This window comes from Dipodomys spectabilis, unplaced genomic scaffold, assembly GCF_019054845.1.
Source record: "Dipodomys spectabilis isolate Male_0828 unplaced genomic scaffold, ASM1905484v1 ptg000250l, whole genome shotgun sequence".
In the NCBI taxonomy this organism is placed as follows: Eukaryota; Metazoa; Chordata; class Mammalia; order Rodentia; family Heteromyidae; genus Dipodomys; species Dipodomys spectabilis.
In genome coordinates, this window is record NW_024870927.1 from 418915 (window position 1) to 440614 (window position 21700).

A 21700-nucleotide genomic window follows, 5' to 3' on the forward strand; every position below is an offset into this window, starting at 1 on the left:
GATCTCCGCCTTCTAAGTAGCTAGGATTATTACTTGAGCCACTGGCCCCTGGCTCAAGTTCAAGCTTCTTTGAAGCATTTTATGATTTACATACCATCCCTAAGATAATTTTTTGTGTGCCAGTACTGAGAACTTGAATTCAGGGCCTTATGCTCTTGCCTAGCTTTTTCTGCTCAAGGCTTATCCTCTACCACTTGAGCCACACCTCCACTTCTGACTTTTTTTTCTCTGGTTAATGGAAGATAGGAGGCTGTTGAATTTGTCTGCCCAGGCTGGCTTCAAATCATAGTCCTCAGATCACAGGCTCCTAAGTAGCTAGGTTTGCAGATGTGAGCCACTGGTCCCCAGCAGCATACCATCCCTAAAGAAACAAGGCTGGGGGTGGCACTAGAGTCTGAATCTGCTGCCCCTACCCCCTGAAAGATGCCAGAACTTCAACTCCCTGAAGTTTCTCTCATGCTGTTTCCTCAGCCCATAGGGCCCCATCCACCTCTGGCCCTTCTAAAAGCCTGTTTTCCTCTCTGTTTTCTGCTGACATCCCTGGGGCCTCTCTGAGGCTTGAGATGAACAGGCCTGCCCTGGATTTGTGGGAGCCAAGCTGTAGGAAGGGATTAGCCATGTTCCTGTCTCCTCTGACAGGGTGACTCACCTTGGAAGTTTATTAGCTAATTCTCTACCCAGCTGTCCTGAGTCAGAGGCAGGACTGACTAGATAATTTGCTGCATGGCCTATTAAAAAATGAATATCCTAGAATATTGTTTAAAAATGAAGAATTATTGGGCTGGACGCAAGGAACATTTCTGGTCTGAGGACATAGCACAGTGGTAGGGTGTGTGCCTAGCATGCAGAGACCCTGGGTTCATCTCAAGTACTACAAAGAAAAAGAACTGAACAAAATGCCTGTAATCCTAGCTATTCTGGGGACAGATCTGGTGATTGTGGTTCAAAGTCAGCCAGAGCAAAGTAAGTCTACAAGACTTTTATCTCCAATTAACTAAAAATCCAGAAGTGAAGCTGTGGCTCAAGTGGTAGAGTGCTAGCCTGGAGCAAAAGAGCTAAGGAAGAACTGGGCCCTTAGTTCAAACCCTTAGTATGAGCACATCTGTGCATACATGCATTCACACACACACACACACAACTTTTTCCAAAGCCTGCAGGGATAGAAGATCATTCAGTGTAGGGCTTTTCTGAGCTTAGGCCTGTGCCTTTGCACAGGTCATGGGTGCAGGAAGCCAACTGTGGCTGAGCCTGCCCGAGCTCCTGGGGCTTCTGGGGAAGAGGAGTGTGCATGGAGCTCACAGCCAGAACTGGTTCGGGCAGAGGGTTCTCTCTGCCACGTGGGCAATCAATAGGATCTCCTAGTCCTCTGCTGCCATGGTCTCTGACTAGTCCTGTGACATGGGCCAAGTAAGGGCCTGGGCTCCATTTTAAGGGATGAGGAACCTGAGGCCTGGAGAAGCAGAACTTCACCCCAGGCCCTCTGAGGGACCAACCCTCTGCCTGCTCACAGTGTCTGTATGTGAAACTGAGATGGCTGGCAGGACTGAGGGTGGAGGTGTGCAGCTCCGGCCTTTCCAGCAACCTCTGGGGCCCCACAGGGAAGCCCGCTTCACTTCTACTCCCCCCCCCCCCCCCAGGTCCTGCCCAAGCCCAGCTCTGTCCAGCCCACAGCATGAAGTCCACAGGCCCTGATGGGGCGGCCAAGGTAAACAGAGGTTTCCTTACCTCACAGCTGCTCACCCAGGAGGGAATTCTGGGGCAAGCCCTGGCACACTCCTTGGTCTCAGCAGTGGCAGCTGCCAAAATGCCCTTGGGTCCCCCTGCCCCTCCAGAGACCAGAGCTTGGTGTTCCCTAGCCCCTGGGCTTCCTTCACCCCTCACCCCCAGTGGCTAGAGGGATCACACTGGTGTATTGGGATAAATAAAGGGCCAGGCACTGGTGGCTCACGCCTGTAATCCTAGCTACCCAGGAGGCTGAGATCTGAGAATTGTGGTTCAAAGCCAGCCCAGGAAGGAAAGTCCCATGAGATTCTTTTTTTATTATTATTTGTCAGTTGTGGGACTTGAACTCTGGGCTTGGGCACTTCAGCTTGAGCTACAGTGAGCTCTTCAGCTCAAGGCTAGTGCTCTACCACTTTGAACCACAGTGCCACTTCTGGTTTTCTGGTGGTTTATTGGAGATAAGGGTCTCATGGACTTTGAGCCACCAGTGCCCAGCTCCCATGAGATTCTTTTTTTTTTTTGGGGGGGGGGGGTTCCTGTCATGGGGCCTGAACTCTGGGCCTAAGCGCTGTCCCTCAGCTCTTCAGCTCAAGGTTAATACTCTACCACTTGAGCCACAGTGCCACTTCCGGCTTTTTTCTTTTTGCTTATGTGGTGCTGAGGAATTGAACCCAGGGCCTCATGCATGCAAGGCAAGCGCTCTACCACTGAGCCACCTTCCCAGGCCCACCCTCCCCCATGAGATTCTTATCTCCAATGAACCACCAGAAAAAAACAGAAGTAGAGCTGTGGTTTGGGGTAGTAGAGTGCTGGCGTTGAGCAAAAGAGCTCAAGGAGAGTGTCCAGGACCTAATCAAGCCCTACAACCAACAATAACAACAAAGGAGTCAAATGAGGTTAGAAGGAGAGAGGAAGGTCTTTCCTTCTCCCAAAGGCCTAAGCCTTCATCTGTGCAGGGCCCTAACATCCATCCATGGGTGAAGGATAAATCAAATAATGATGTGTTCATGCAATAGAATATTCTTCTACAAGAAAAAGGAACAAATGGCCAATAAAAGCGATGGCATGGAAGAATCTTAAAACCACTGGGCTGAGTGAAAAAGGCTAAACATTAAAGCATCTGGCCTGTGATCACACTTGTATAAAGGTCCACCAAAGGCAAAGCTGGAAAGACAAAGCAGATTTGTGATTGTCTAGGCTTGGGGCTGGGGGAAAATTGACTAAAAAGAATCAGGAAAGAACCTTCTAGAAGGTTGGACTGGGGTGGAGGTGACTATATACACATATCAGACCTCATCAAGCTGTGTGTCTCAAGTGGGTACAATTTATTATATGTAAATTACACTTCAACCCAATTTGATGAAAGACACACACACACATACACACACACACACACACAGAATGAAAAGAGACAGGAACCAGAGAGGAGCTAGGTGGACATGGAGACATATCATCCTTGTGAGCTGGATGGAGATGGAGCCTCTGAAGTGGTTGTTCAGTGTTGGGGCAGAAGGGCCTAGGCCATGATCTGGGGGTTTGACAGTGGAAGTTCTTGGGACCTGAGTGTCTAAGAAGACCAGAAGGTGGGGCGGGAAGGTGGCTCAGTGGTAGAGTGCTTGCCTTGCATGCATGAGGCTCTGGGTTCGATTCCTCAGCACCACATAAGCAGAAAAAGCCAAAAGTTGTGCTGTGGCTCAAGTGGTAGAGTGCTAGCCTTGAGCTGAAGAGCTGAGAGACAGTGCCCGGGTTGCCCAGAGTTAAGGCCCCACGACCGACAAAAAAAAAAAAGACCAGTTGGCGCCTGTGTCTACCTCTTGAGGGCTCAGGCTGACCTCCAGGCCTGGGTGGTGGCCCCAGGATGGGGAATAGCCCCCTCCACATCCACAGAGCTGCTAAATTTAGCCAGACAGGGGAGTTTGTCCCAGGGCTGAGCACTTGGCAGCAGGGCCTTGTCTCCCTACAAGGCCTGGCCCAGTACCCAGGCTGGCCACCCAGCCTTTGGGCTTATAAGGCAGGTCTGGCAGATCTCAAGTGCTGGAGTCTTTGAGTGGGATCTGGGCCAGGCCTCAAGCATTGGGGAGCCTCTTTTCAAGCCATCAGCAGACAAGAGAACTGTGACCTTGGGCCAGATCCTCAGTCTCTGCATCTGTACAATGGGGATTCTAATAACATAGTAACATAGTACCTGTAACATAGTACCTCACAGTACTATAGTAAATAAAACCCCACAAACTCTAGTATGAAGAAGTCTGATCTCTGCTTCCTGCTCACCCACCCGACACAAGGCCCAGAATAAACACGGTGTCTGTCCCTGGGCATGCTGGAGTTGGGGCTAAGGATAAGAAAGATGTATTTTAGAACCAGTGAAAGACACCCTCCCCGCCCCCCATCAGTGGGCTGGCTTTTTTTTTTTTTTTCAGAGTATCTTGTCCTCTGTGCCAGTCTGTTTTTTGAATTCCAAGGCCAATACCCAGGTGGTAATAGAAGCATATGTGTGTGCTCCAAGCAAGTCAATCTGTCTATTGTTCCATCTGTCCATGTCTAAGCCTAGATCCTTGAAGGAAGAAAGGGAAGAGCAGGAAGTGGAAGGAAGAGGAGGAGGGGGAGGAAGGGAAGGAGAAAATAGTGGTGTTTTGAGAGAGATAAGACGGGACAATGGCTGCCTTTCTTTCCCCTTCCTTCCATCCTATCCTGTCCGTCTTTTCTCTCATCTCTCATTTATTGTCTGCCCCTTTCCAGAATTTGCTGTGGGTGTCAGGAGAATGAATGTCCCTGGGGAGAGGTGCAGGGACAGCTAAGTCTCAGCACCCACCTAGTCCTACCACAAGCAGCCCATATCCAGGGCCTCCTGTAACATCATCTATGAGGTCAGCTGGTAGAGGAAAAGGATCTTTAGCTTGGGGGGTCAAGACCAGGCCAAGGGAATGTGCTAGACGCTCCAGTGCTGGATCCTACCATCTCTGGACTTTTCCTTGGAAAAGTGTGGAATATGATTCTCACGAACCCCCTAGGTGGTGGTGCCGGTCCATTGAGGTCCCTGCTGGAATGGAAGTGACTCGTTGGTGGGGGGTGGGGGTTGAGCTCTTCAAGGAGGAGGGGTGCTAAGAGGGGCTGTGGATCTTACCTCCTTGCAGCCCCTTTGCTTTCCAGAAAGTAACTCTGTCCACAGGCAGCTGAGGGCCCTGAAGATTCCCAGCCCCAAGGGCCTGGCTTCCTGCCCAGAGCAATTTCCCTGCTAATGGCTTGTCAGGAAGAAGACTCCTATCAGCTGGGGGCAGGGGGTGCAGCTTGGACTGGGGTGGCTCCTGCTTCAAATTGAAACCTCCGGTACCTCCAGAACCACTCCAGTGAGTTCAGAGCCACCCATTTCTCCTCTCTAAACTTCATATACAAAAGGAGAAGTGGGTGGAAGGGGCCCCCAGCTCTACTGTGTGAGACCCTGGTGCTCAGCGCCCAGATCATCATGGAAGAAGACAATAGGTGCACAGGAGTTGGACCCCAAACTCAACAGTGGCCTCAAGTCCTCTGTTGTCAAGATACACTTTCTAGAGGCCTCCACCTCTAAGGACATGCCATTATGTCCCCCTTGACAGATGAGGAAGTAGGCTCAGAGGCCAGGCAGCACTCCAAACCCCAACAGGTGGCAAAGCCAGAGATGTCTGGTGTCAAGCAAGCTGGGCGCTAGACCCCCATGGCAATATGGGACATTGCAGTGATTGGCTTATCTAGGTATCTGCCTTCTTCCTCTCTGCTGGCGTCGACTGAAGTGGGGATGGGGAATTATGACCAGGACAGGATGATGGGAAGACAGGAAGCTGGGAGTGGAGACACCAGCCAGATGCTGAAGTTGATGGGCATAAGCCGGGCTTGACTTTGGAAGGATGGATGGTGGACAGAGTGTAGACAGGCAACACCAGGCAAAAGGATGTGAACTGCCCTCTTCCTTTTTCTGTCTTTCTTCCTGCAGGTCCCTATGCACTGAGCTGCCTACCAATCCTGTGAGTATGGGGGTGGTGGTGGGGTAATAGGGTATGGAAAAAAGGGATATAAATGGTTCCTGGCTTTGAAGCAGTTCTTGACTGAGGCCATCAAGCTTATACCCAGGCCCTGGCTAGACCCCCCAGCTCTGTCTTGCCAGGTTCCTAAGGATTGGGAGGTGGCTGGTAATTTTATCTTTGCCTGTGTGACCAGTGGTTGGTGGTTTCCGGCCAACAGCCCTTATTTCCGGAGGCTCAGCAGGGCCCAGGCGGAGCCTAGGGGGCAGTGGGGGCTGGGCCTGGGTGGCCCCACCAGCCCCGCCTCTGTCTATCTTTGGGAATTTATTATCATGGGCACAACCAGCCGGCAGTTCATTGCTTGCCAGGAACCAAGAGCTCCTCTGACCACTCTGTGATTCTAGCTAACCTGGGACTCGTGACCTCTGACCCCACCTTCCCTTCCCTGAGGGGCCAGGGAGAAGCTCTGCTGCTGCAGAACTGGGTGCTCACTGAAGCAGAGACTCTGCGGGGCTCAGTTCTGGCTGGTCATGCCGCAGCGGCGGCAGCAGCTGCAGGATGAACTGGCAGCCTTCTTCTTCGAGTATGACACCCCCCGGATGGTGCTGGTACGCAACAAGAAGGTTGGTGTCATCTTCCGGGTGATCCAACTGGTGGTCCTGGCCTATGTTGTTGGGTGAGTTTTGTCCCCTTCCTGTCTCCCTCCCCGCTTCCCACCGCTACCTTTGTGCCCCAGCCCCCCAACCTGGACCTGTCCTCTGAGCTCCAGGATGCCACAAAGGCCCCCTTTCTCTCCATGTGCTGGGAGACACTCCTGATCAGCACCATGCTGTTCAGAAGGAATGGAAAGCCCTACTAATTGACTGTCAAGATGGGGACACTGAGGCAGGAGGAGACATCTGCTCCGGATGGAGGCAATGTCAGGTCCTGAGGAACTGAGTCCAGCAAATGGTTTCTTCAAGTAATGAGTGGTGCTTACCACACTCTAGCTCTGTTCTTCCACAAACTCATGATGCTACACTGCTGAGCTGAAAGCCATACCTCATGGTGAATCACAAGCTCTCCTCTTACCTTCCTGGTCTGAGTTAGGGACATCCTGGGGGTACTTGAGATCCTGGAAGCTGAGAAACTCTCAGATTCTCAACACCTGGCCTCAAGGGTGGCTTGATGAGAGCAGGGACGCCAATTCCTTCTGGTCAGCTCTGCTGGTGGTGCTGCTGTACAAGTCGGAGCAGCAGGGGTCTTCCCCAGCCAACAGGCTGTCCTGGGACTACCACCCAGAGGCCACTTTTTTTTCTGAAACCAGTCTGATTGTCCTAGAAGCCAGGGCAGGCCTGTCCTTGTGTCATGTGGGTGCCTGTGTGTCCTGCACAGAGCTCCAAGGCCAACCTACACTCTGTGTCTAGGCCTGTAACCAATAATGTGGCTGCTGGGTGTGTCCCTGGGGCTGTGTCTGCATCTGTCCTCAATTAGAAGTGTTTGAGTAAGCTGGGTGCTGGTGGCTCACACCTGTGATCCTCGCTACTCAGGAGGCTGAGATCTGAGGATCATGGTTTAAAGTCAGCCTGAGCTGAGACTCTTAATCTCCAATGACCAGCAAAATGCTAGAAGTGGGGGTGTGGCTCAAGTGGTAGAGTAACAGTGTTGAGTGGAGCAAAGCTAAGGGAGAATGTCCTGGCCTTGATTTCAAGCCCCAGTATCAGTATTAAAAAATAATGTGAATCAAGTGTCTGGCATGTGTCTCCTGCGTGTGGTGCACCAGGCAGCTCTGCAGAGGACTCCTAGAGCCTCAGGAGTCAGGAGACTGGAAGGAGTGAATCCCTGCTGGGGACCAGGGGTCACCTGGCAAATTCTGCACCTCTGCTCTTCACACTCCCATGTTTGCTATGATTCCAACTAGGACTACTGGATGGAACCAAGGTGGGTTGACCAGTGACCCAAACAGTGAACACACCCCGAAGGCTCAGTATCTCAAGAAGCTTTCCCTCTGCCCAATCTGCCTATCCAGTCAGCAAGCCAGGGAAGGCTGAGGCCAGGACTTCTTTTCTGTGTTGTGGCCTTTGCATCCCTCTTGTTTATAAACCAGTTTGAAGGGTTGGAAGGTGATGTCTCAAGTGGTAGGGTACCTGTCTAGTGAGCACAAACCCTTCAGTTCAAACCCCTGTACTATGAGAGAGAAAGAGAAAGAGAGAAGGAGGAAAGGAAAGGAAAGAAAGAAAGATAAAAGGAAGGAGGGATGGAAGGAAGGAAGGAAAAAAGAGAAGAAAGAAAGAGAAAGGAAGGAAGGAAGGAAGGAAAGAAAGGAAGGAAGGAAGGAAAGAAAGAAAGGAAGGAAGGAAGGAAGAAAAAAAGAAAGAAAGAAGCAAGGAAGGAAGGGAGGACGGAAGGAAGGGAGAAAGGAAGGAAGGAAGGAAGGAAGGAAGGAAAGAAAGATTGACATCTGAGACATTAGTTCAATTTGAAGGAAACAGTTCCAGAGAGAAGCAGTGTGACACAGGTCACATCACAAGTCAAAGCTTAGAATGAAAACCCCTCTGTTTGGCTTTTTTTTTTTCCTTTTGGAAATACTGGGGCTTGAACTCAGGATTTTGTGCTTGCTAGGCTGGTTTTCTACCCTTTGAGCTCCTTCTTCAAGTCCTGCTTTTTTTTTTTTCCTGGTTATTTTCAAGATACAGTCTCTCAAACTTTTCTGCCTAGGCTGGCCTTGAACCATTCCGCTCTTAGTCTCCTAAGTAGCTAGGATTACAGCCTAGGACACTGGCACCTGGCTGCTCTGCCTTCTTTCTCACCATCATGGGGTTCTGGGGACTTCCTAATGGGCTTGCTTGGCATGGGAGGGGTCTAGATGCCCACCACCTTCAGATGCTTCACTTCAGATGCCCCAAGGAGGAGAGCTAGCACTTTATCTGCAGGTTGGCATTCCCAGCCTTCCAGTCACTTGGAAAGCCAAGTAGGGTGCTGCCCTTGGCCTGGCATGAGGGCTCCCTGTGCTATGTTGAGACTCATGGCTGTGAGCAGCACCAAGGCCCTCTGTGTAGTTGTCACAGAGGAAGAAGAAGCACCAAATCCATCCCTTCTAAGGGTGTGCCTCAGCTACCCTCCAGCCTGAGCTGGACCTCAGGGACTTCAGGTCCCTCTCCAGGGCCCGCACCTCCCCACTACCCTCTTCCCTCTTCCCTCCCAAGACAGGCTGTCTCCTCAGCTCTTTGCCACACCACATGTGTTTGGGGAAAGGGTCAGAGGCCCAGGGCTAAAGAGAGGCGAACCAAAATTGGAACCAGTTTCATGATTCCAAAGAAGGCTTTGGGATCCTGGAAAGGAAGCAAACTCAAGAGAGGGCCACTGAAACAGCCAAAGCACACAGCAGAGTTGAAAAGACGGGGTCTCTTGCTGCTCCTGCCCAGGCTTCAATGTCCACCATGGCCATCACTTACATTATCTCTGTCGCCCTCATCTGGCAATTCCCAAGTGCTGCATGGGCAGGTAGAAGACCCCAACTGAGACTGAGCCAGCAGAAACTTGGTTTCTCAGGCTTCAGTTTTCCTGCTGTTACTTGGGGTAGAAGGTCTAGGGAAAACTTCGCTCTTTCCTGAGGACAAATGGGCTTTTCTCTGGAGCTTCCTTTTCCTAGGTGTCTATCTGAATGTCCAGTCTCGTGAGTTTGGCAGAACCGGCAGAGGGAAACATGAGAGCTACATAACTCCAGTCCCCAGATTGGGAATGAATATACAGAGACTGAGTGGAGCAGAGGGAAAGCATAGATCAGATGAAGGAAGTCTTCTATCAGCTTAGGGAAGCACAGAGAGAAAGACAGAGATACAGAAAGGCTGAGATGCCAAGAACTAGGTTGAGTTCTGAGAAGGGAAACTGAGGCTGTGATCTCTATCACCTCTCACTTCCTTCACTTACCAGGGGGAATTGAGAGGTGCTGGAGGCTGGCCTCTTTTGACTTCCTCTAGGAGATGGCTGTCTGTCACTGGAGATATGTGAACAATGAGCTGTCAAACTGTGACCAAATGAGCTTATGATATAGGGTTGTGCTGGGTCATGTACAAAGTAGGGTCAGCCTATGGGGTTCTGGATAGGGGAGAAGATTGATGGCCTGCCTCCCCAGAGGCATGGGTCAAGAAGGTCCCAATATGATGTGTGATTGCCTCTTAGGGAGGGGGACTGAGAAGTCTTGGAGGAGGTGAACCAGCCATGGCACAGGCCTATGCCCATAGGGTGCTCAGGTTGTCTCTGGATGCTCTTCAGCTCAAGGCTAGCACTCTACCACTTGAGCCACAGCGCCACTTCCCGCTTTTTTTCTGCTTATGTGGTGCTGAGGAATGGAACCCAGGGCCTCATGCATGCAAGGCAAGTACTCCACCACTGAGCCACCTTCCCAGCCTTCTTTTGCAAAGCTCTTGAAGTCATATATTCAGAAATCGCTAAGTGCCAGGCACCAGTGGCTCACGCCGGTAATCCTATCTACTCAGGAGGCTAAGATCTGAGGATCACGGTTCAAAGCTAGTCTGGGCAGAAAAGTCTGTGAGATTCTTATCTCTAATAAACTACCAGAAAACTGCAAGTGGCGCTGGGGTTCAAGTGATAGAGCATTAGCCTTAAGCTGAAGAGCTCAGGGACAGTGCCCAGGCCTAGAGTTCAAGCCCCATGACCAACCCCCCCCCCCAAAAAAAATCGTTAAGTATTCTGGAATGCAATGATCAGGGTATAAGTTATTGCTGAGAGACATGCGTGCAGGGACCACTTCACTAGCATCTTCTTCATGCTGGGCACTGTGCCAGGGGACCTAGGTGGCAGGACACAGGTGGGCAGAGGGAAAGGGAAGAGCTGAGGATGAGTTCCCTAGAGATCCTTTGGTGACAAAGGTCAAACCAAGCTGAATTTCAAAGGAAGGACTGGGTATGGATTCAGGCTTCAGGTCTAGCTGGTCCTCCATGACCAGGGTACTGGGAGGCAAGCTCTGTGGAGACAAAAAGAATAAGTTTTGCAATGGAGGGGGTAACAATGTTCAAGAGGAAGTGTACTCAGTACTTCACTCATGTAACTGTAACCCTCTGTATAGTAGCTTTACAATAAAAAAAAAAAAAAAAGAATAAGTTTTGGCCCAGCTTGAGCTCTTCAATGAAGGGACCCAGGATCCTTCTTCTCTTCTCAGCTCTGCTTTGCTTTTTGGAGGAATTGTTCTCAGGCAGGCTTCCTGTTCTTGTAGTGGCAATATGGCCATCAGCAGGCTGATACCCCTACCTTTCCCATCCCGGAGATCCAAGAGCACCTCCTTCCTCCAGAGTTCCAGTAAAAGTCTCAGGTCCAGCTCTTGCTGGCTGAGGCTGGGTTGTGTATCTACCCCAGAACCAATCATTGTGATGAAAGAAATGGAATACTCTAATTAGGGGAGTGTGGTTGTGTACTCAGCCTGGTGCAAACCTTCCTTTTGAAGAGCAAGTGGGCAGGAAGAGGTAGTTCTGTGGAAGAAGAGTTCTGAATTTTTGTTTGTTCAGTAGTTAGTACTTGTGTCAAGCCTGATTTCTCATTCTATAATATTCACTTATTATTTCTCTATTTTTTTTGTCATTTGTGGTACTAGGGATTGAACCCAGGACATGAACTTGCTAGGCAAGCACTTTGCCACTGAGCTACATCCCAGCCCTCTCTATTTTTTAATATTGGTACTGAGGATGGAGCTTAGGGCCATGCACACACTAAGCACACTTTCTACCACAGAGCTACAATTCAAGCTTTTTAATTTTTTTTGGGGGGGGGGGTCCGGTTGTGGGGCCTGAACTCTGGGCCTGGGCACTGTCCCTCAGCTTTTCAGCTCAAGGCTAGCACTCTACCACTTGAGCCACAGCGCCACTTCCGGCTTTTTTTTCTTTTTGCTTATGTGGTGCTGGGGAATCGAACCCAGGGCCTCATGCATGCAAGGCAAGTGCTCTACCACTGAGCCACCTTCCCAGCCTTTTTAATTTTTTTTACCCTTTTAAAAAACACAATTCTGGCAAGACATAGCAGTAGATATCTATATTCTAACATTCAAGAGACTGAAGTGGAAAACTGCAAGTTCAAAATCAATGTGGGCTACATAGTAAGACCTTATCTTAAAAAAAGAAGCAGAGCAGGGTGCCAGTGACTCATGCCTGTAATCCTAGCTACTCAGGAGGCTGAGATCTGAGGATCATGGTTCAAAACCAGCCCGGACAAGAAAGTCCATGAGATGCTTATCTCCAATAAACCACCAGAAAACAGGAAGTGGCTCTGTGGTTCAAGTGGTAGAGCGCTAGCCTTGAGCTGAAGAGCTGAGGGACAGTGTTCAGGTCCAGAGTTCAAGCCCCACCAAAAAAAAAAAAAGAACCAGGGCTACATGCCTGTGATTCTAGCTACTCAGGAGGCTGAGATCTGAGGGTTTCAGTTTAAAGTAGCCCAGACAGGGAAGTCTATGAGACTTTTTTTTTTGTCGGTCGTGGGGCTTGAACTCTGGGCCTGGGCGCTGTCCCTCAGCTCTTCAGCTCAAGGCGAGCGCTCTACCACTTGAGCTACAGCACCACTTCCAGTTTTCTGGTGGTTTATTGGAGCTAGGAGTCTCACGGTCTTTCCTGCCTGGGCTGACTTTGAACCGCGATACTCAGATCTCAGCCTCCTGAGTAGCTAGGATTACAGGCGTGAGACTCTTATCTCCAATTAACCACCAAAAACCCAGAAGTGAGGTGGAGCTGTGGCTCAAGTGGTAGAATCATAGTCTTCAGGGGGAAAAAAAGAGAGAAAAAAATTCAGGGACTGTGTTTAAACTTTGAGTTCAAGCCCCAAAGCTAGCACACAAAAAATAAAAATAGTCTGTGCTGAACAGGTACTAAGAGAAAAGAAGGAGGAGGGGGACGGAGGAAGGAATAAGATTGTTTCTTTGTGGGGAGGAGCTCCTGAAGATGCCAGTGTCCTTGACCTCAGGCCCCCTTGATGGTTCTTCTGGGAATAGTAGGCTAGGTCAAGGGATGGCTTTGGAGTGGCAGACCTAGTGCCATAATTATACTATTATTACCAGAACTGAAATTGTTAATGCTAGATTTGACTTTTCCTTCTGATCCCCAAACTAGCAGCCTGAAGGCAGTCACAGCCCAGAAATGTTGTTCCGGTCCCAGTACATAGTCTGTATGTGTTGCGGGGGGCGGGGGGGGGGGGTGAGGTCCCAGAGGCACACAGGCACATTGCTGCTTGTTATTGGGGGGCAGGGGTCCCAGGAGGTACACTAGTACAGTGCTGCTTGGTGGACGGGCCTAGGACTCACTCACTGCTTGGGGAGAGTCGGGGGCACTCTGTCAAGCATCACATTTTCCATCTATGGTGTGATGTATTGGTATTAGGATGAAAAAAAAAATCCCCTGGGATGTGAAGAAGCTCAGCTGATTCTCCTGCAGCGGAGTTCTGAATATGGGCAACTTCCCTAAAGCAGCTGCCCCATGCTTGAGATTGGAGCTGGGGGCAGAGGCCTGCTTGCCAATGGGAAGGGACCTGGCAGTGGGGGTGGGGATGGGGCGGGGATGGGGGTGGGGTGGGAGTGGGTCTCTCTCTAACCAGTTTTCAACACTGGTTTTGAATACTAGCACCATATCTCCTTGGCTGTGTGGTTGTGGTGAGTTATTTGGTCCTTCTGCAGAAGAATCAGAATGAATGTGTCTACATAGTCTATACTTTGTGCTAGGCATTAATCTGTTTAACATAAATGTGTGTGTGTGTGCGTGCCAATCCTGTCCCTGAGCTTTTTGCTCAAGGCTATCACTACCACTTGAGCCACAGCTCTACTTCTGGCTTCTTTTGATGAATAAGAGTCTCAGGGACTTTCCTGCCCAGGCTAGTTTCAAACGCTAACCCTTAGATCTCAGCCTCCTGAGTAGCTAGGATTACAGGCATGAGCCGCTAATGCTTGCCTAATAAGTACTTTTAAAGTTATTGTTTTATAGATGAGAAAGTAAGGGATAGAGGGACCAAATAACTCACCATAACTATACAACCAGGGAGGTATGGTGCTAGTATTCAAAACCAATTGCTGAGTATTAGTTAGCAGACGTTAAGCCCTCATGCCCTGTAGTCTCAGGGGAAGGAGCAAAGAAAAGAAAGAAAAGTAGATGTGTGAGTCCAAAACATGTAGTACATATACACAACGGAATTTTACTCATCTGTTAGAAAGAATAAGATTATGTTGTTTTGTTTTGTTTTGTTTTCCCAGTCCTGGAGCTTGAACTCAGGGCCTGGGCACCATCTCTGAGCTTCTTTTGCTCAAGACTAGCACTTTACCACTTGTGCCACAGTGCCACTTCCAGCTTTTTCTGTTTATGTGATACTGAGGGATCAAACCCAGGGCTTCATGTGTGCTAGGCAAGCATTCTACCACTAAGCCACATACCCAGCCCTAAGATTATGTTGTTTGCAGGGAAATGGATGCACCTAGAACAAATCATGTTAAATATCTAAAATATAATGAGCTGGGCACTGGTGGCTCATGCCTGTAATCCTAGCTACTCAGGAGGCTGAAATCTGAGGATTGCAGTTCAAAGCCAGCCCAGGTAGGAAAGTCTGTGACACTCTTTTTTTGGGGGGGGGAGGCAGTCTGGTCATGGGGCCTGAACTCTGGGCTTGGGCGCTGTCCCTCAGCTCTTCAGCTCAAGGCTAGTGCTCTACCACTTGAGCCACAGCGCCACTTCCAGGTTTTTTCTTTTTGCTTATGTGGTGCTGAGGAATCAAACCCAGGGCCTCATGCATGCAAGGCAAGTGCTCTACCACTGAGCCACCTTCCCAGCCCCTTGTGACACTCTTATCTCTAATTAACCAGCAGAAAACTGGAAGCGGCACTGTGGCTCAAGAGGTAGAGTGCTCACCTTGAGTTGATAGAGCTCAGGGACAGTGCATAGGCCCAGAGTTCAAGACCCACAACCAAAAAATAAATAAGTAAATAAAATATAATGGGACATGATAGGTTATACAGGACTCTAAGCATTCACACACAGTGAGACCAAAGGAGGATACAAATAGGGGAGGAACCCAAAGGTCACAACTGCCCTGAACATTTCCAATATTATTTACCAAAAATTCCAGGAAACAGAAACTTGGATTATTTATGTTGTTGTTGGTGGTAGTGATGGTAGTGCTGTTTTGTGTGTGCTTCCCCCCACCCCACCCCTTTTGGGACTTCTTGGGAAGGGGGCAAAAGGAGGGGGTCGCAGAAAGGGAGGGAGAAAGAGTGAATGAATGCAGTCATTCTGTTCGGCATATACCATGTGGAAAATGAACTATGCAACTTGTGGGCAGGGACAGGAAGGGAAAACTGGAGGAAAGCGAAGGATGGGATGACATTGTCCAAAAAAGAAGTCTAAGCATTACCTGAATTATGAAATTGTAACCACTCTGTGCACACCTTAATAATAACAATAAAACTATATTTTAAAAAGAAAGGAAAGAAACAATGAAGGGAGGGAGGGGGATTTGGGAAGAGGCAAGACTGGAGGCCCCAGGAAACCCTGCTCTTGGGAAAGCATCTGGCAGGTAGGTGACTTTCAGTAGGTCTGTCTGTCTCATCCCTGGGAATGAGCGTCCTCACAGGGCAAAAAGTACAATTTCAGGCATAGGCCAGCAGGAGGCGTAGGCATAGTGTTCTGGCTCTAATCAAGCCTCTCACTCCTGGGCTTCGGAACCAGAGAGCATTGTGATGCATGTGGTAGAGATGGGGGAAGGCCATGACACATGCAATGGGCTTCAGCAAGGCCAGAGGCCTGCCCAGTTCCTGCCCAGACCCATAATTCCCCACAGGTGGGTGTTTGTCTTCGAGAAAGGCTACCAGACCTCAAGTGGCCTCATTAGCAGTGTGTCCGTGAAGCTTAAGGGCCTGGCAGTGACCCAGCACCAGAGCCTGGGTCCTCAGGTCTGGGATGTAGCTGACTACGTCTTCCCAGCACAGGTGAGCTGACTTAGGGGGTGCACCTTCTCCCTACAGACCTGACTCCAGGCTGGGAGGTCTCTGTTTTACCTGCTGTGGGACCAGTACAACTCCTTGCTCTTTGGGCCTCGGTTTCCTTGGGAATCTGGTGCTATCACGCTTCTGTAACATCCCAGGATGTGGAGGGTGCTGGTTGTCAGGTGGGCTTCTGAAGCCTGCTGGGTAATGTGCCACTGTCCCAGCTTCTGTCTCCCCCTCATTTCAGGGGGACAACTCCTTTGTGGTCATGACCAACTTCATCGTGACCCCCCAGCAGGCTCAAGGCTACTGTGCAGAGGTGAGGATGCTGCCTCTGCCAGGACCACTGGGGAAATCACAGGGAAGAGGAGGCCCCATGGGTGTTGCAGGTGCAGCAGGGCAGCTTCTGCAGGTGTCCATGATGGAATGTGGGGCAGAGAGCCACAAAATGACCATCAGCCATGGGTAGCGCTGAGCCTTCTTCTGGCTCTATGCCAGATAGGATGCTGAGTCTTAGCCCTCCCTCCCCCCCACCTCCCTATGCCTTACCAGCTGATACTTGTGATGGGGAGCTGGGCATGAATTCAGTTGGCACTGTGGGGACTAGGGACAAGGAGTCTGGGAGAAGGGCTCACCCTACAGACTTGAGACTCTGCCTCATGCCTTCTCTGAGACCCCAAGGGTGGGAGAGCTTGGGGCCAGTACCTCTCCTCCCCCAGAACCCAGAAGGAGGCCTGTGCAAAGATGACAACGGCTGTACGCCTGGGAAGGCAGAAAGGAAAGCCCAAGGTAAGGCTAGCATCCTCCTGGCACCCCTGTGGCTGCTCTTGATGCCAAGCTCCAAGCCTTCAGGCCACATTCTGCCTTTCTCTACACCCACCCATCAGACTGTCTTTCACCAGGGCATCTGTCCTGTCTTTCCCTCCAAACCATCCTGGTTCTGTGGGTCTGCACACACCTTGATGTGTTTCCTTACTCAGCTCTGTGTCCTTGTTGTCCCAACATGGGACCTCCTACGTCCTGTGGGGACGGGGACCCACAGGCCTCTTACCTACTCCTACCACCCCAAGATGGGGACCCAGGGGCTCTTCCTTTCCTGCAGGTATCCGCACAGGCAAGTGTGTGGCCTTCAATGATACTGTACGTACATGTGAGATCTTTGGCTGGTGCCCTGTGGAGGTGGATGACAAGGTCCCACGGTAACTAATGCCCGTATTTTCTGTGGGGATAGGGTCCCCAGCTGACACAGAGTCATCTGGATCTGCAAGGGGCCTAATCCTGCTTCTCCCCACTCCATCTACACCCCATTAAGTAACCTAGGCCAGAGAGTCCCCACCCTGCTGAAGTCCTGTGAGGCTGCACAGCTACGTGGCTGCATGGCTGCGTAGCTGTGTGGCTGCAGAGCCTCAGGCCATTCTATGCCTGGCGCTGAGGAGCACTTGGGTGCCCCTGGGGAGGGGTGGTGAGCAAGTGTGGTCCTCCCCCAGTCCTGCCCTTCTCCGAGAGGCCGAGAACTTCACCCTCTTCATCAAGAACAGCATCAGCTTTCCACGCTTCAAGGTCAACAGGTTTGTGGGAAATGTTGGGAGACATTCAGGCTGCTCTTGGACACTCCAGCTGCTCCCAACCCTTGCCATCTTCCTCCTTCCTGCTGCTCTCGCTTTGTGGGCAGAAGCCTGGGTTGCACCCTTGGGATGGGCCACTCAAAGATCCTTCTGGAGCCTGGGAGAGTCCTCAAGCACTGTGGGAGACAGTGGGAGCCTTTTCAGCTGACACATGGCTGCAGTCAATGTCCTCTGCCCCAACAGACGCAACCTGGTGGAAGAGGTAAATGTCACCTACATGAAGAGCTGCCTGCATCACAAAACCCTGCACCCTCTGTGTCCTGTCTTCAGCCTCGGTTACCTGGTGCAGGAGTCTGGCCAGGACTTCAGCACCCTGGCAATAAAGGTAAAGGCAGCACCAGGCATGGGGAGCACTGGTCTAGGATCCCAAGTAGGCCTGTGAGGCCTGGTTCACCCTCCCCAGGATCCCTGGTGCAGGCCTAGTATGTGCATGGGACTCTTATCTCCAATAAACCACTAGAAAACAGGAAGTGGCATTGTAGCTCAAGCAGTAGAGTGCTCACCTTGAGCTGAAGAGCGCAGGGACAGCGCCCAAGCCCAGAATTCAAACCCCACAACCACACACACACACACACACACACACACACACACACACACACACACACACAAAGAGTCTCATGGACTTTTCTTCCCAGGCTGGCTTTAAACCACAATCCTCAGATCTCAGCCTCTTGAGTAGCTAGGATTACAGATGCAAGCCACTGGCACCTAGCTAGACAGGAGTTTCTTGATCCTAAATTCCCAGATCTTAGACACTCGTCTCCCTGGCAGGGTGGAGTGGTTGGCATCACCATCGACTGGAACTGCGACCTGGACTGGCACGTGCGACACTGCAAACCCGTATATGAGTTCCACGGGCTGTATGGGGACAAAGATTTGTCTCCAGGCTTCAATTTCAGGTGCTTGCCAGCCCCACACCCCTGCCATTCTTCTTTGGGGTCCTCTTGGCTTCTCTACTCCCAGAAACCTGTACGACTGAGTAAGTGTCCCCTGAAGGGACTAGAAGACCCTGGACAGCTCCCACTCTGTGTAGATGGCCAAGCAGGAGCCTGAGTTGGAGGCCTGAATTCCTCTGCTCTGGGTCTCTGTCCCCTCAAGGCCCACTGGTCGGGACAGGCTGAGAACATCACTGGGAGCAGGAGTCAGGACAAAGGCTAAGAGGGAAACTCTTGGATAGAGGCTTGTAACTTCCCCCTGCAGTATAGGTGGGGGGGGGAGAGGGGGAAGGGAGGGGTCCACTCCCTGACATCTCAGGGTTAATGTTCTCTTGCTGCTCTGCCACTTGAAGAGGTCTCCATGACCTTCTCCTCTACCTTACCCTTCCCCAAGGTTTGCCAGATACTTCATGCAGAACGGGACCAACCGTCGTCACCTCTTCAAGGTGTTCGGGATTCGCTTTGACATCTTGGTGGATGGCAAGGCAAGTGGGAAGAGGAGCGGCCAGGCCATGTTCCTGACTTTGGGTGTCTGTAGTAGTGGATGATGGAAGGGATGAGGGCCTGGGGTCTGCCCAAAAGGTCTTGATGCTGATGACAGGTGGCCTGGCAATATCCAGGGCCAGGCTTTAGCAACCAGTGATGATTGCCATGCCATTTTCTTGGGTCCAGTAAGACAGAGCCCAGGTCTAAACTCAGATGTGCTCCTTGGCATCTAGTTTCCATGACAGGTCAGAACCCAGAGCCATAGGCAGTGAGGGACAGAGTCAAAAGGGGGATGCTGGTGAAGGCCCCATCCTAGGTCTGTTGACTCTGCCTTCCCTTGGGCTGCCCCCAGGCTGGAAAGTTTAACATCATTCCCACCATGACCACCATTGGCTCTGGGATTGGCATCTTCGGGGTGGTAAGTGGATACATGGCCGTGGTGCTGGAGTCAGCCTCTCTTCATCTACATTCAGTAACAGCAGCAGCAGCAACAAATTCCTCACTCTAAAACTCAACCATAGGTTGCTGGGAAGATGGCTCAGTGGTAGAGTGCTTGCCTTGCATGCATGAGGCCCTGGGTTCGATTCCTCAGCACCACATAAGCAAAAAGAAAAAAGCCGGAAGTGGCGCTGTAGCTCAAGTGGTAGAGCGCTAGCCTTGAGCTGAAGAGCTGAGGGACAGCGCCCAGGCCCAGAGTTCAGGCCCCACGACCGGAAAAATAAATAAATAAATAAATAAAACTCAACCATAACAGCTCAGCTGCCCACCCCACCACCCTAAACCCACAGTGTATTTGACACAGAGGCTCCAAATAAGGACAGAGGAGAGGTGGGATGGGGCTAGCTGGGTCCCCTGGGTGGCTTGCAGTCCCTCTTCCCCTCTCCAGAAAACTGAGTAGAGTTGAGGATTCCACCAAGACCACTAAGTTGGTAGGGACTGCAGGAAGAGCTAGAAGATTCCTCCCCCTCTCCCCCAGATTTCCATGCTCCATCCCCCTGCTCCTGTCCCCAGGCCACAGTCCTTTGTGACTTGCTGCTGCTCCACATCCTGCCCAAGAGACACTACTACAAGCAGAAGAAGTTCAAATACGCAGAGGACATGGTGGTGGGAGAGGTGAGAGAATTCCCTCAGTGGGGCCCTTCCAGGACAGCAGGCCCCTGTGTCTGTGTTGGGGGTTTGGTGGGGCCTCCCCAGGGCTGACTTACATCCCCCATGATGCACACAGGGTGAGCAGGACCCTGCAGCCACCAGCTCGACCCTGGGCCTGCAGGAGAACATGAGGACTTCCTGACCTGCGACCCCTGGCCCTGCCTGGATGTAGCTCAAGGCTTCAGGCTGGGGCTAGTGTGTCCCAGCCATGGTGCAGGGGTCTTTCGAGGGATAGAAGACACAAGTGTGCCCACAGCTCAGGGCAGACACTAATTGAGACTGTGTAATTCAGGTCTCTGTCTCCAACTCCACACCCCAAGGGAGACCCATCCCAGTTTTGGCCACTCTGGGTCCAGAAGGCTCCAGCTGGTAGGGTTCCTCACACACCTGTCCACCATCTTTGTGTATGTTTCCAGGGCTTTCATTGTCATTATCCATCCTCTGCCTCAATTTCCTTTGATCTGTGCTCTCCAACATGTCAGCTACTAGCCACAGAGGTGGTGATTTCAATTTAAGTGATTTAAAATCCGATAAAACAAAGGAAACTTCAGCTCAGTGAACTTCTGTGGCTGGCAGCTGATATATTGGACATCACAGGACATTTTTATCATTGCAGAAAGCTCAGTGAGTCAGGTCTGCTTCAGCCCTGTTTCTGAGTGACTTCCTGGGGAGCATCTCAGCAATGTCAGTGCCTGGGTCACCCTGTACCTTTTATACCAGATGCTGAAGGAATGGCCATGTGATCTGCATAGAAAGACTTAGAGCCCTGAGCCAGGCTCTGCTGGTTCACACCTAGCTACTCAGGAGGCTGAGATCCAAGAATTATGGTTTGAAGCCAGCCCTGGCAGGAAAGTTCATGAAACTCTTATCTCCAGTTAACTACCAAAATGCTGGGAATGGAGCTGTGGCTCAGGTGGTAGAGAGCAATCTTTGAACAAAAATAAAGTTCAGGGATAGGACCCAGGCCATGAGTTTGCAGGACTGACACACTCAAAAATAAATTGTTCTCCTAAGGAAGTGTCAGTGGTTCATGCTTATAATTTTAGCTACTCAGAAAACTGAGATCTGAGAATGGCAGTTTGAAGCTAGCCCAGGCAGGGAAGTCCATGAGACTCTTATCTCCAACTAACCACCAAAAAGCCAGAAAGAGAGCTGTGGCTCAATTGGCAGAACACCAAACTTGAGTGAAAAAGTGCCCAAACCTTGAGTTCAAGCCCTAGTATTGTCACACACAAAAAATATATAAAAGCCACTGTTCTAGAATTTTCTAAGTCCTGGATTGAGGATGAGAGACTTAGCTTGGAGCCAGAACCTCTTGGTAGGTGCTGGGACTGGGCAGGGTCTCAAATGTTCTCAGCAAGTATGCAGTGTACTTATGTACTATGTAGTGATTTGTTTACCCCTCATGTGTACACCCCCGCCTTGTTCTTCACGTTCCCACAGCCCTCTATCCATAGTGTGTATCTAAACAGCGTAGGTCTTGCAAACACAACATATGAGCACACCTTCACTCCCAAGCAGAGGCACAAGGTCCACGCCATGTCACTACCACAAGGAAATGCCTCTTCCTGAGTGTGTCAGGCCAGAACCACCCTTTTAGCCATGAATCCTTACTCAGCTACCTCAGCTAGGGACAGAAGCCTCAGTCAAATCCTGGGCTCCTTGCTCTAGCCACAGCTCCCAACGCTTGGCCTGTTTTGTCAACAGAGAGGTCTGGGGATAAGAAGGGATGGAGTATAATAAAGAAAGTGAGGACACACATCTACTTTGTTTGGTTTCTTTCCAAATCTCAGAAGTCAGTGTGCCTGACTGAGATACAGGACCATGCTGAGCTGTAGCTAATCC

General features: G+C 50.8%; 1 protein-coding gene across 1 annotated transcript; it reads left to right on the forward strand.

Annotated features, from left to right (window-relative positions):
• Nucleotides 1-6083: 6083 nt before the first annotated feature.
• On the forward strand, nucleotides 6084-20709 carry P2rx1 (purinergic receptor P2X 1). Its single transcript, XM_042699455.1, has 12 exons — nucleotides 6084-6393; nucleotides 15516-15663; nucleotides 15908-15979; nucleotides 16380-16449; nucleotides 16763-16859; nucleotides 17148-17228; nucleotides 17469-17610; nucleotides 18057-18184; nucleotides 18615-18705; nucleotides 19059-19124; nucleotides 19718-19819; nucleotides 19932-20709. The coding sequence occupies exons 1-12, from the start codon at nucleotides 6248-6250 to the stop codon at nucleotides 19995-19997; spliced, it is 1209 nt and encodes a 402-aa protein (XP_042555389.1). The 5' UTR covers nucleotides 6084-6247; the 3' UTR covers nucleotides 19998-20709.
• Nucleotides 20710-21700: the final 991 nt, after the last annotated feature.

What these genes read in the sequence shown, in the direction of transcription:
- P2rx1 (XM_042699455.1), top strand. Translation starts at nt 6,248, where the DNA reads ATGCCGCAGCGGCGGCAGCAGCTGCAGGATGAACTGGCAGCCTTCTTC. An exon ending in CTCAAGGCTACTGTGCAGAG is followed by an intron (nt 15,980 to 16,379) that starts GTGAGGATGCTG and finishes CTCCTCCCCCAG; the next exon opens with AACCCAGAAGGAGGCCTGTG. An exon ending in CCACGCTTCAAGGTCAACAG is followed by an intron (nt 17,229 to 17,468) that starts GTTTGTGGGAAA and finishes CTGCCCCAACAG; the next exon opens with ACGCAACCTGGTGGAAGAGG.